The sequence below is a fragment of the Biomphalaria glabrata genome, chromosome 2 (assembly GCF_947242115.1).
Source record: "Biomphalaria glabrata chromosome 2, xgBioGlab47.1, whole genome shotgun sequence".
Taxonomy (NCBI): domain Eukaryota; kingdom Metazoa; phylum Mollusca; class Gastropoda; family Planorbidae; genus Biomphalaria; species Biomphalaria glabrata.
Window position 1 is genome coordinate 44,881,889 of NC_074712.1, and position 13,424 is coordinate 44,895,312.

The following is a 13,424-nucleotide window of genomic DNA, read 5'->3' on the forward strand; positions in this document are numbered from 1 at the left end:
TGTACTAGAATACCAAATATACACAAGAGTATAGGCCTATCTTTAGAATATTGTCAAAGTGGTGATTAATTAAACCTTTTCTTTTTTTTTTAAATTAAAGGCTCTTCTAAAAAAAAAAAAAAAAAGCAATGCGATTCAAAAAAAAAAAAAAAAAAGAAGAAGAAGAAAATGTCAAGCAAGCAATCACAAGATGCCGCTTTCACTATTTAAGAAGAGAAATAGAGGTTCATGTGCATTGATCGTTTTTTAACTCTGAGCTTCAACTCTTACTGGAAGCAATCATTAATGTAGCAGATAAATTGGAGCAATCCAACCGAAAAATTCTTTAGTTCAACAACCAACGAAGTATTGTAGATGTCAGTTTCAAAATATTGAAAGAAGGCGACATTCCAACCGAAATACCACGGCTGAGAAGGGTCTAAAGGCAACAAAAGTTAGTCTTGAAGAAAATAAAAGTTCACAAAGCATGATTCATATGCCAACAGACCTTAAATATATCTCTAAATCATTTAACAAAGCCTTCAACGTTCCTTACCATCTGCATTGGGCCCATCTATGGCGTCATGTGAAAAAGGATTAAAATTAAGAACTTTTTGAGACAAAGGAACAAACGACACTTTCACAAATGGGAATTTTATTAAAAATGAAATCGTTAAAGACATTAACTTTCATCAACTTATTGATAAGTTTTCAAGTTTGAGATCCAGAAAAAAAACATTGCATTGTTGTAAAATTGAACTATATAGATCAATGGCAATGTCTTCGACTCTAAAGATCAAGGATGCATTCAGAGTTTCACATGACTACACAAATCCAGTAAACTATTGATAAATTGTAATCGACAACTGAATTTTTGGGGCCACTTGCTACGTTTATTATGTGGTGAGACTCTTTAGCGATAAACCAATATCAAAACGACAAAATCATAGTTTATAAATTTTATTAACACTGAAACCACTATTTAGTTTCTATTTCTCCATTTTGGTTCTCTCTCTTTCAACACGCATTCGCACCGTTCCACATTTACACCAACATGCGCACGTAACACGCTTATATTGAGGGACATTACATCAATCATTTTGAATAATTACAATATTACTGTACAATTGTGCAAGTTACTCTCCAGGCCTGTCCTCTTCTACTGTCTGCTATGTTGCATGTTGAGTCCCATTCGCGTTTTGGAGGGGAGTGCACCGTTCAATCGCTGCGATCTCTCATTATTGCAAAGCTTATCTCCCGTTAGCTTAGTATATTTTCTATATAAAAAAATGGAATTAATTACGACTAATAATTGATTAGCTAATGAGTAAACATTTTTTGATTGATTAATTGTAGTCATCTTCAATGAATAGATCTAATTGTGCAAAGTCTCAATCCGAGGATGGGAAGTGAGAGAACGTGTAAAAGATGTTGACCAGTTCACCAGACAGACGGATAGAGTTGATATAAGCTTGGTAAAGATAGATATATAGACTAGCCATCGAGATCAGTTTTGTTCGTTCTTTTTTGTTTATATATTTATATTTTATCAACACACGTTGCCACGTCGCAGATCAGTGTTGAGGCATATAACGAGCCAAAGTTTTTTTTTTTAAGGTAGATAACCAATGATTATGTAAAATAAGAAATGACTTGTTAGAATTATCCACCCTGATTAATTCCGTTAGAAGTAATTTGATCCCTTCAACACAAAATTATATAGAAAATAGAAAATTATTTTTTTCTTTTAAAAAGTGACGCACGTGATAACTGAAAAGTATTAGTGTATTTTTACCTTGAAGTCTATTAGCCAAACAGTTGTCTGTATTGTTGCATCGTTCTTCTTTGTTCCTTAAATGAAGACAAAACAACTATTAGGCCTTACCAAGTACTTAGCAACTCGGGTTCTCATGTACTTTATTAAGAGCAAGTAACCTCTAAGCAACACTGTAATATTGGTAGCAACCAACACTGCCTTTATAACCGCTGTACTGTATCGAGTCCGTATTGCAATACTGAGCTCTTCTTCCGTTCTTTTGGACTCTACATAGTGTCCCCCTTTGTCCCTTAAAGAAAATGATTGAAACGCCACGGCCCTGTCGCCAGTCCTTTCTAGACGATCACAAGTTATTTCACAGGCAATCTGCACCTGGAGCCTTCATCTGCATTAATGCGATAGAGATGAAATCCACGTGGGCCCCTACACTGATCTTGATCTTCAGAATAATTAAGTATAACTAGACGTTTGATTTAATTATTAGTTGCGGCGATTTAAATAATGGCGATATCTTGTTCTGAATGGCTACTCTTCGTAATGATTCAGATACATTTTATTATTACATAAAGAATATGGTTTCACCACTCTTGTATTATATATATGGACATCTAGATCTAACACTAGACATACACATCTGATTTAGAACTCTTTAAGATCTGGTCTAGATCTACTTTTATATCTAGAATCTAGATGTAATCTAAAGCCTACTAGATTTTTACGTAAAAATATAAGCAAAGCTTAGAAAATCTTTTGATAAACTTGAAGTAACTTTAAATTTATTCAGTTATCGCATAACATTGGTACACTTTTTACAATACCTCTATTCAGCTCGTATGTACGTGTGACCTGGCACCTGCCTGGACACGGATCACAAAAAGGGTCTAACTATTGTCTAAGAAATTTAACAGTTGATGTCTATCGCTGATAAAAGAATCACTAGCTTCTTTGCCGCATTGGGAAAACTCAGGTTTAACCGTTATCATTTTTCAATGTATAAAAAATTTGGCTAGAGAACACTAGAATATTTATCTTGTAATGACTATACGTCTTCGGGTATCTCCGCATTCATTGAAGAGTTTAAATCTAACATTCATTAGTTATAAGAGCAAAATGATCGATCTATAAATTGCATAATAGATGTATTGTCTTTAAAAAAAAGTATTTTTTAGCGGCCCCCGAAATGGGAAAAGACGCTATTAGTTTTGTATGGCATGTCTGTTCGTCTGTCCGTCCGTCCCGTTTAGATCTCAGAAACTAGAAGAGAAAATGAAAATCGGACATCATGATATTTTAGATCATTCAAAATTCTGATGCAACGGCAACTTTTTCTTTTCTGAAAAATCTAATTTTTTAAATCAATTATGCAAGCAGTTTTTTCATAAAAATACACCATTTTTACAACTTTTCACTATTAATAGTAACAGACATTGGAGGCTTTTTAGTAAGGGAGATGACTATTTACCATTTTTTAAACACATTTATGCAAATGGTTTTAGATTTTTGATCAAAAAATATTATTTTTTATAATTGTCTTGCTAAGTTAAGTAAGTTCTGTCATACTAAATACTACATTTACAAAAAGAAATGTTAACTATGTTTACTATGCAAATAAGTTGGACATAGACTGTGGACTGTAGAGAACGTATTTCACTACCAAAAAAAAAAAACTAAAGGAATTTTTTTTTTTTTTTTTTTTTTTTTTAAATGGGATTTTTTTTTTCTTGATGCTTTGAATAAGAGGTTGACCCTTTATAAAATAATTAGATCAATTAGATACTCAGATACTCATTATAAAACATCAGTTAGGCTAGGTTCACATCTAACTTCACATTCATTTTCACCTATCCCTTGGTTTGCTGGACCTTTGGGGCACCACACAGGATCTGTCAACCTTCTTTCTCCATTCTTCTCTGTCATTTGCCTTTGATAGAATTTCATTATGATATTCTTTCTGAAAAATAATGAAACCTTTTTTTTCTTTTACCTGCCTGGGTGGACCACTTCTGATAGAATTTAATACCAATATTCTGCTGAAAATATTGAAACCTGCCTTTTTTCCTGCCTGGGTGGACCACTTCGGGTGCCGATTTTGAGTTTGTGTTTCCACACAAACTGTCTTTGTAATCTTGTTTGTTTTGTTTTTCTTGTTTCTGTTACTTGTCTGTTCCTCTATGTTCTTCTGGAAAATATAAACATCATTATTGCCCTTACTTTGTCACCCTTATCTTGCTCTTTCCGTTTATCTATTTCTCTTCATGACTGTATCATTACTTCTCTCTCTCTCTCTCTCTCTTCTTTCACTTTTTACATATTTTATATCAATTCACGGGAGTCGCGGTGGCTGAGCGGTAAAGCGCTTGGGATGGTCCGGGATTCGAATCCTGGTGAAGACTGAGATTTTTTATTTCGGGATCTTTTTGGCGCCTAGGAGCTCATTCAGTTCTAATGGGTACCTGTCATTATTTGGGGAAAAGTAAAGGCGGTTGGTCGTTGTGCTGGCCATATGACACCCTCGTTAACGTAGGCCACAGAAACAGATGACCTTTACATCATCTGCCCTATAGATCGTAAGGGGAACTTTACTATACCAAATCACTCTGTCAGTCTGGTAAAAAGTTTGTGCACCTTATTTCTCTCACACTCAATCTCGGATTAAGCTGAAATTTTGTTCAATTATTTCTTTTACATTTTACCTAACAACACAAGAATCAATTTTAAAAAATATCCCATTAGTTAATTAACTATTGGTAGCCTAATTATTTATTTTGTATGGTATCTTGAACAAGGGAAAGAGGTCGTACTTGACAGATGTGGTGGTATAGGCTGAATTAGTCCCCTTGAGGACTCTTCAGCCCTGAGTGAAACATTTTTAATGCATTAAAAAAAACGATCACGTAAACATTCAGAAGATACCCCCCCTTTCTTCCCCCCCCCCTTTCTTCCCCCCCCCTTTCTTCCCTCCCCCCTTTCTTCCCTCCCCCCTTTCTTCCCTCCCCCCTTTCTTCCCTCCCCCCTTTCTTCCCTCCCCCCTTTCTTCCCCCCCCTTTCTTCCCCCCCCCTTTCTTCCCTCCCCCCTTTCTTCCCTCCCCCCTTTCTTCCCTCCCCCCTTTCTTCCCTCCCCCCTTTCTTCCCTCCCCCCTTTCTTCCCTCCCCCTTTCTTCCCTCCCCCTTTCTTCCCTCCCCCTTTCTTCCCTCCCCCCTTTCTTCCCTCCCCCCTTTCTTCCCTCCCCCCTTTCTTCCCTCCCCCCTTTCTTCCCTCCCCCCTTTCTTCCCTCCCCCCTTTCTTCCCTCCCCCCTTTCTTCCCTCCCCCCTTTCTTCCCTCCCCCCTTTCTTCCCTCCCCCCTTTCTTCCCTCCCCCCTTTCTTCCCTCCCCCCTTTCTTCCCTCCCCCCTTTCTTCCCTCCCCCCTTTCTTCCCTCCCCCCTTTCTTCCCTCCCCCCTTTCTTCCCTCCCCCCTTTCTTCCCTCCCCCCTTTCTTCCCTCCCCCCTTTCTTCCCTCCCCCCTTTCTTCCCTCCCCCTTTCTTCCCTCCCCCTTTCTTCCCTCCCCCCTTTCTTCCCTCCCCCTTTCTTCCCTCCCCCTTTCTTCCCTCCCCCTTTCTTCCCTCCCCCCTTTCTTCCCTCCCCCTTTCTTCCCTCCCCCTTTCTTCCCTCCCCCCTTTCTTCCCTCCCCCCTTTCTTCCCTCCCCCCTTTCTTCCCTCCCCCTTTCTTCCCTCCCCCCTTTCTTCCCTCCCCCCTTTCTTCCCTCCCCCCTTTCTTCCCTCCCCCTTTCTTCCCTCCCCCCTTTCTTCCCTCCCCCTTTCTTCCCTCCCCCTTTCTTCCCTCCCCCCTTTCTTCCCTCCCCCCTTTCTTCCCTCCCCCCTTTCTTCCCTCCCCCTTTCTTCCCTCCCCCCTTTCTTCCCTCCCCCTTTCTTCCCTCCCCCTTTCTTCCCTCCCCCTTTCCCAACTGGTCCAGACAAGTGATAGGATCATAGCGCAGTGAGAAAGCTAAAAGCTAAACAAAAACAATTGGTAAAAAAAAATTAATCGCACAGATTTATTATGTCTAACTCGATTATGCATACAGTGCATGACTGATCTAATTAATACAATTACATTTAATATTAGCTTTTTTTAAAAAAAAGTATTACATGGAGTGTTTTTCTCTTTTTTTTCCCTCTAATTCATCCAGATTCGTTCCCGCCTCACGCTTTCTATTAACCCCCAACTGCTTTCTTATTCACATCTCTCTCTCTCTCTCTCTCTCTCTCTCGAGTTGTGTTCTCATCCTGAGAGTTTACTTCTCACACTTGACAGCATTACCTGCTCACTCAGAGCAGCGTGTGCGTGTTAACGCGTGTGTGTAGTCAAGTTCGGTAAAGGTAAAAATAGGTCCTCGCTTCACAGGAATGTGCCGAACTCCTAGCACAAGTCATGGAACACAATCTCTGGAGAGATAAGGGTCACGTGGCATGTGTGTGTGTGAGTGTACTTGGCGCAGAGGAAAGCGCCCACTGCATCATTCTCAGACTACTAGGAAGATTGCGTTCACTAAGAAGCTACCTGCGTGGGAAGCCCCTGTTACATTCTCCCCTCCATCATACGCTCTGCTTTGCAAAATCAATGTGCTACCGCATTACCTGCTCTCTTTTTTTTTCACCCACTCATAAACACACACACACACACACACACACACACACACACACACACACACACTAACAAAGATCATACCTTGTTCTTCTCTAATTCCTCCAAGGAGGAGAAAGGACACAACAGAAAAGTCACCTTGAAAATGGGCACACACCCACCTTATCCTTTCGTCTTAGTGTTCAGAAGTCTAGGTTATAACATCCTTAAGTCTCGAGTTCACCAAACAGCCAGAGAGTAGTAGAGGGCTAACATATCAATGTTTGAGTTTGGATTGACTTAGAAGTATCGGTTTCCACGTGTTTAGATTGTCTTCTTTTTTATCAGCAAGTTATACATGTCAGTGAAATAGAATCTTTTTTTTTTTATTATATCAGTTTTACGCATCAATGTAAGAATTGTTTCAAGTTTGGTATTTAGCATATGTAATAGTCTCCTCATGACACTAAAAAAAAATTCACAACTTAACTATCTAACAAGTTTGTGGTATAACTCCATGGCGTAATCCTATTTATACATTTTGAAGAAGTTTTTAATAATTTATGTAGGTGGGCATAGAGGATGCTCGTATCATAAGGGCAGAGTTGTATTCAAACAAATAATATAATATTATACGAAAAATTATTACACAGTGACTCACGCGTTAGTGTTTTAATCTAACAATCTCTTTCACTTTTGATTACTGCCGACCTCCAAGGAGTTTATTTACTGCTTGAATTTATTACGATTTTACCTAACTAGTATTGGATGGCTTTGATATGACTTCCAATATAGATAGATGGAAATAAAACTACTAGTGGGTATTGCTAGCAATAAGCAATTTTTTACAATATATGGAAATAGTTGTTTCATAAGTAGTTGAAACAATTTTGCAAAATCCTTCAATATGTTTAAATGGCAAAGCTATCTTACCCTAGGTCATGTAACAAGTTATGTGTGGATCGTAATATATCTAAAATAAAAAAAAACAACAAATAGAATTAAACAAAGAGAAGGATCGGGAAGGGCGGGATGACTAGAAAATGATTTATTATAAGTGTCATGTGCTGCATGAAAGCACCTGTGTTCTCTTTATAATCTAGTATTCATCTTTCCTTTTTAACAATAGATAGTCTATAGGGAATCGACTGATTTTTTTTTTCAGCTCAGGTCAGGTTTTTGTTATACTTATATCGATATAGCTGTTATTTATTGTACTTATTTTGATATAAGCTGATAGTTATTATACTTCTATTGACGCCTAAATTCGACAGCTGTTGTGCTTCAACTCAAACTATTGAATCCCATGTGAATTTGCACAGCTGGTCGGCTCTTAGACGCTCTTCAAATAACTTGATAAACACTTAATCAAACTTTATAAACATTTATTTACAAGGGAAACTGTCGTGGAGTCCTCTACACTAATCGTCGCATCTTCTGGCGTCTCTAAGCTTGTTATATCTTCTGTCTTATTCTATTTACTCTTTTGGTTTCGAGATTTCTAATTAAATTACTTTCTTAAATCTATTAAATGTGTACCCTAACATTATATTGATAGAACTGTTATTTATTATAATCAAATTGATATAGCTGACTGTGTTCTGAATTCAGTCTATAATCCAAGCATTTTGCTTTAGAAATGGTAGTTCTTCATTTCGTTTTACAAATCAGTCTGAGCTACATTCATGGGTTGATGTGTTTTTATTTTAAGTCAGAATTCCTTTAGTTTAACGTAAAACTGACTGCCATAGTTTGAGTAAGATGAATTCGTTTCAAGTGAATCTACGTTAGGCGTATTTTGAATATTTGTGTGTGCTAGAGAGAGAGAGAGAGAGAGAGAGAGAGAGAGAGAGAGGGAGAGGGGCAAAAGAATGAAGGAAAGAAAGGGAGAGAGTTATAGACAGAGTGAGAGAGGGAGAAAGAGATTGATGGAGAAAGAAAGAAAAAAAAAAGAGAGAGAGTTATTGACGGAGTAGGGAGAGAAGAAAAGATTTACAGGCAAAGTGAAAGAGAGAGAGAGAGAGAGAGAGAAATAAAGAAAGGGCGACAGAGAGAATTATTGACAGAGAGAGAGAGAGAGAGTTATTGACAGAGAGAAAGAGAGAGAGAGAGAAAGTTTGTCTATGCTATATGATTACTGCAAATTAAACAAAATGAGATTTAATATTTAAAAGAAAATATTTTTAAAACAGCTTACGCCAACATACACATTGAGGTTTACAACTACAATATTTACCACAAACTTTATCAAAACAAATTACTGTACTCCAGATGCGCTTGTACACCTTGAACTATTTATTGATAAACAAACTCCAAATACAGATTCTTTAGAGAAAATAAAACTCAAGAAACTACATTTCAGGGGGCGAAACAATTTTGTAATTTGATTTCATTTGACGTAAACATGTGAGTCCACACAATAGTATACAGTGGATATAAGAATATAAAGTCCTTGGGATGTTCACGATGACATGTAAGACCACGATGGTTCAGGTATGATGGCAAGATGACATGTGACATTTGCTCTGACATGTTTGTGAAAAAAAAAATAACAGTCAAAACTTCATTACATCTACCAAACAATTATAAGACTACGTCAAACTAAGAATTACAGCTCGAATAATTTTCAAGTTCTTCAATTAGCAGGTGATAATCTTTGGTAACAATTCTGTAGATTAAAAAAAACACAGGAATACCCAGATACCAAAGTTTGGTACTAGTTCTAGTTGTTTTTTCTGGAAATTATATTTCAATTGTCACGAGAATAGTTCCAAAGAAAGAAAAAAACTTTTTAGTTGTCCTTATTCAATAGTTGAAAAATGTCCATCAAAAAAACCCATTGGACATTTTGAATGGACTGAATAGCTTTGCTATGCTAACTGCCTTGACATTTTATATAAATATATGTACAAAAGTATTCATTATATCAGTTGTCAAAAATTAAAGAGCACACGTCATACAGCCAGCCACGTAAGTTAAGATGGTATCAGTGGAAAGGCATTCAGCATAGCAAAGCCATTGTCGACACATTACTCAACATAACGTTTTGTTGTTACTGATGAATAGATGTTACTAAACCATGACGACTCGTTGTCTCAAACCTAACTTCACCCGAAGGTCACTCACGAGTAAAAGTGTGACTTAAATCCATAAGACTGACATGTGGTGGAGCTGTATCAGTCTGATTCTTGAGTTAAGTCTTTTTCCCATTTGAAATCGAAGAAGAAGAAATCTATTCCCATGCTTCCTTTTTATTTCGACTGTATTGAGCGAAACATGAACCCCCCTGTTCGTAATGTTTCGTCAACGCCACTGATCTGGGGCTAACATTCTGTCCTGTTGCTACGTTCTTGTTTAGATCTCATTACCTTCGTCTAGGTGAAAACGAAAAGTGTAAACTACAAATCAACACAAAATCTCTAAGTCACTCTAGGCTTTGGGATCCAAAACGCTAATTTCGGACGATGACATTTGTGATGGCATGCCATAGATAGATGACATGGATGAGATGACAATGAGGATGTACAGCTGATGGTGGTGAAGAAGAAAAGAAAGAATTCTGTTAGCCTCTTGGATCTTGGTGCTCAGCATTCATTCCTTCAACATAAACTTGTAAAACTCTGCAAAAAGAGACAGAAAAGAAGAACATATAAACAAATGCCATTACATAGAAATATTATGATCTGATTTTTTTAAAATTTATTTATATCTCAAGGCTATATAAGAATGTTTAAATCACTCTGGTTCAATCATATTATTGAACATTCGCAGTTAAAAGGGTACAGAGTTTCTGGTTTAGAGTATCTGGTAGAGAGTATGCGGTGGACTGGTTAAGAGTAACTCAGAGTGATTTGCCTTTAGGCGCTCGAGAAACATCTCAGCCCGAGTTCCATCTGGAATTCATATTAGAAAAGAATCCCGACGCTGGAATAAACTAGGAAGCAAATCCTGGATATTATCATTGAAGGACAACTTACAGGATGAAGTCATGATGCATATGCTCGAGCAAAATGGGCCATCTAAGATATACCAAATTTGTTCGTTGTGTGAAATGTTTAATGTTTATACATGAATACAACAAACTTTAGATTGCCTGACAAATCAACCACTATCAGGCCTCCAATGTTATTAATACTACTATACACTATGTGACGGAAATTTTTAAAAACTTAATAAGACACAAGTGCAAATGTTACATGTTGACCGAACGACTATGAGATTTGAAGGACAAGACGAAACACGTTAGCAATAGTCCGTCAAACAGAGGGAAAACAAGGCCATTCACGTGAAAGGCGTCGCACCTATTTAGTAGACTTCAAATCCGTGTACACTAACTTGAAAGAGGTATGGAAGTCGCTATGACCGATCTCTGTAGAGAGCTTGCTGTACTATGCTTCGCAGTTACATGAGTACAGTTTAATATAATATAGAGTCCTAGCATTTCATAGAGTGCTCAGCTGCCATTGTCATGGAGCTAGCATGTCTTAGAATGCTATGACTTTCTACAGTGCAAACCTTTCAGGTCTTCAATTGCTACATCAGTTCTTAGAATGTTAACCTTTCATGTCTCAGAGATCTCAAATCAGTCGTCATTAACAGAGCTAACATATTCTGTGTCCTTTGTGAGTGATATTTACAATAAAATGAAAACAAAAATACTTGTAATATCTATATATTGAAATATATTAAAGAAAAGCTAAAAAAAATATTAATTATCAGTAATTGACAATCTAATACGAACAAGTTGCTGCCTTGTCTACTTTCGGAACTTTAAGCGATTCATTAGAAAAACAACATGACATTGTAAAAGATGGTGATTAGGGCTGGAAGTTATATTTGGGTCAGACAGAAATACAACACAAACACACACACACAAACGGACTGCTAGACTAATAGTGCATGCTGTAGAAAGACATTGTGTATGTTGTGATTGAGACAGAGTACAAGTTTGAAGTACTCACACATGTTCCAATAAATTATGCCAGGCACTTGATTCTATTTTTGTTTAGTTTCGTTTGTTTTTCTTGCTAGAAGGGTTGTTTTTTTTTTTTCAAGTTCAACTGGAACTACAATTTTAATTAGATTATACAAACAAAGGACGGCGAATGGATGGGGAGTGGGGAAAGAGAGAAAGAAAGATAAAAAGAGAGAGAGAGAGAGAGCGCCTGAAAAAAAATAAGGAGAGAAAGTGTGGACAAAAACATAGAAACGACCAAAAAATTAAGATTTTCATAATTCATAAGCAAATTCCTAAATAGCAAGTTGGTGTCTCCGGTGTACAGGTAAGCGAGGTGCCAGGAACAAGAAGAGAGGCAGACAGAGAAAGCGAGGTGCCAGGAACAAGAAGAGAGGCAGACAGAGAAAGCGAGGTGCCAGGAACAAGAAGAGAGGCAGACAGAGAAAGCGAGGTGCCAGGAACAAGAAGAGAGGCAGACAGAGAAAGCGAGGTGCCAGGAACAAGAAGAGAGGCAGACAGAGAAAGCGAGGTGCCAGGAATAAGAAGAGAGGCAGACAGAGAAAGCGAGGTGCCAGGAACAAGAAGAGAGGCAGACAGAGAAAGCGAGGTGCCAGGAACAAGAAGAGAGGCAGACAGAGAAAGCGAGGTGCCAGGAACAAGAAGAGAGGCAGACAGAGAAAGCGAGGTGCCAGGAACAAGAAGAGAGACAGACAGAGAAAGCGATGGGAAGACAACATCAAAGAATGGACAGGCCTGTCATTGAAAGAGTTACTATCCAAGACAAAAAGTAGAGAGGAAAAGTGCAACACGACCGACAGATTATTGCAGTGCCCCATAGGCTCATCAGACTAAGGGATTGTTTAAGGGGCACTTTTGAATGCTGCGGAATCAAATTGATGAGCAATTTTTATTATTTAATTACCTACGGTGATCTTTCACAATGGGGTCCATGACACAGTTTAGTTTCTCTATTTCAAAAGCTTTCCCAATCCTCCTTTTTTTTTATTTCCTTACGTTTTTCCTTTGTTTAAATTATATCACCACTTCTTTTTTTTTTTTCAAATCCATTTCTCTTTCTTATTTCTCTTGAAAGCTTAACAATGTAACCGGGAAAAATCAGTGCTAACAAAGAGCAGATAACTGTGATTAATGTGAAATCCTGAATAAAAGACATTTCTATGACATTATTGGTCAAGAGAAAACCAAACGTTGGATACATAGCGAGATGAGAAGATGGGACCAAGAGAACGATTACATTTCAAATTCAAACATTTTATGAACAAGAAGCCAATGTAAGCCAGTCCACTGAAATAATCGTCACACACTACTCTGAACATTCTTGGTATCATACGCTGAATAGATCACGACTTCTTCACGGCCCATTCCCATGGTTCCATGAAATTTTAGAAAATACAAAAACGTTTATTTTTTACATAGCTTATATCAACTCTGTCTGTCTGTCCTGTAAAAAGTTTGTACACGTTATTTCTCCCACATCCAATCTCGGTTCTGCTGCAACTTTGCACAATTATTTCTTTTACTTGACAACACAAGAATAACAAAAACCAATTAGTTATTTTACTGTTGGTAATGAAATATTTTGTTTGGTATCGAACAAGGGAAAGAAATTGTAATGGACCTCATTCACCAGTCGTAAACAAACAACATTTAGCCACGATGTTATTGATAAAACAACGAAAAAAACTGTCACGTGATAGTGATAGCCATTGTGTATTAAGTAATTTGTATAGAAGAGATAGAGAACCACGAGGCTAAATGTTGTTTGTTTACGATTGGTGAATGAGGTCTATTGATTGATGTGGTGGCTTAAGTTGAATTATCCCCTTTATACTTTGTATGTCCCCGCTTTAAAATTTGAAGCTAAAAATAGATAATTATAAAACTTGCTATTTTCATAAGCGATTCGCTGACACCATGGGCGTAGCCAGGGGGGGGGTTCTTGGGGTTCAACCCCCCCCCCCCGAAATGAAATCCCCCCCCCCTGCGAATTAAGTGACTGATTTTTGCTTTCATTTTGTTTATTTTAGGTGAGATTTTAATACTAAATCATCACTTACCACAGCACAGCCGAGGCAGTTTTGAGTTA

At 37.6% G+C, this 13,424-nt stretch overlaps 1 protein-coding gene across 2 annotated transcripts in view; it reads right to left on the bottom strand.

Annotated features, from left to right (window-relative positions):
• Nucleotides 1–8,632: 8,632 nt before the first annotated feature.
• LOC106056341 (20 kDa calcium-binding protein-like) overlaps nt 8,633–13,424 on the bottom strand; it is a 32,957-nt gene continuing 28,165 nt past the window's right edge. For both annotated transcript variants that reach the window (XM_013213050.2, XM_013213040.2), the window contains exon 3: nt 8,633–9,980. In XM_013213050.2, the coding sequence (XP_013068504.1) occupies nt 9,952–9,980 (29 nt within the window). In that variant the 3' untranslated portion in view covers nt 8,633–9,951. The remainder of the gene's footprint in view (nt 9,981–13,424) is intronic.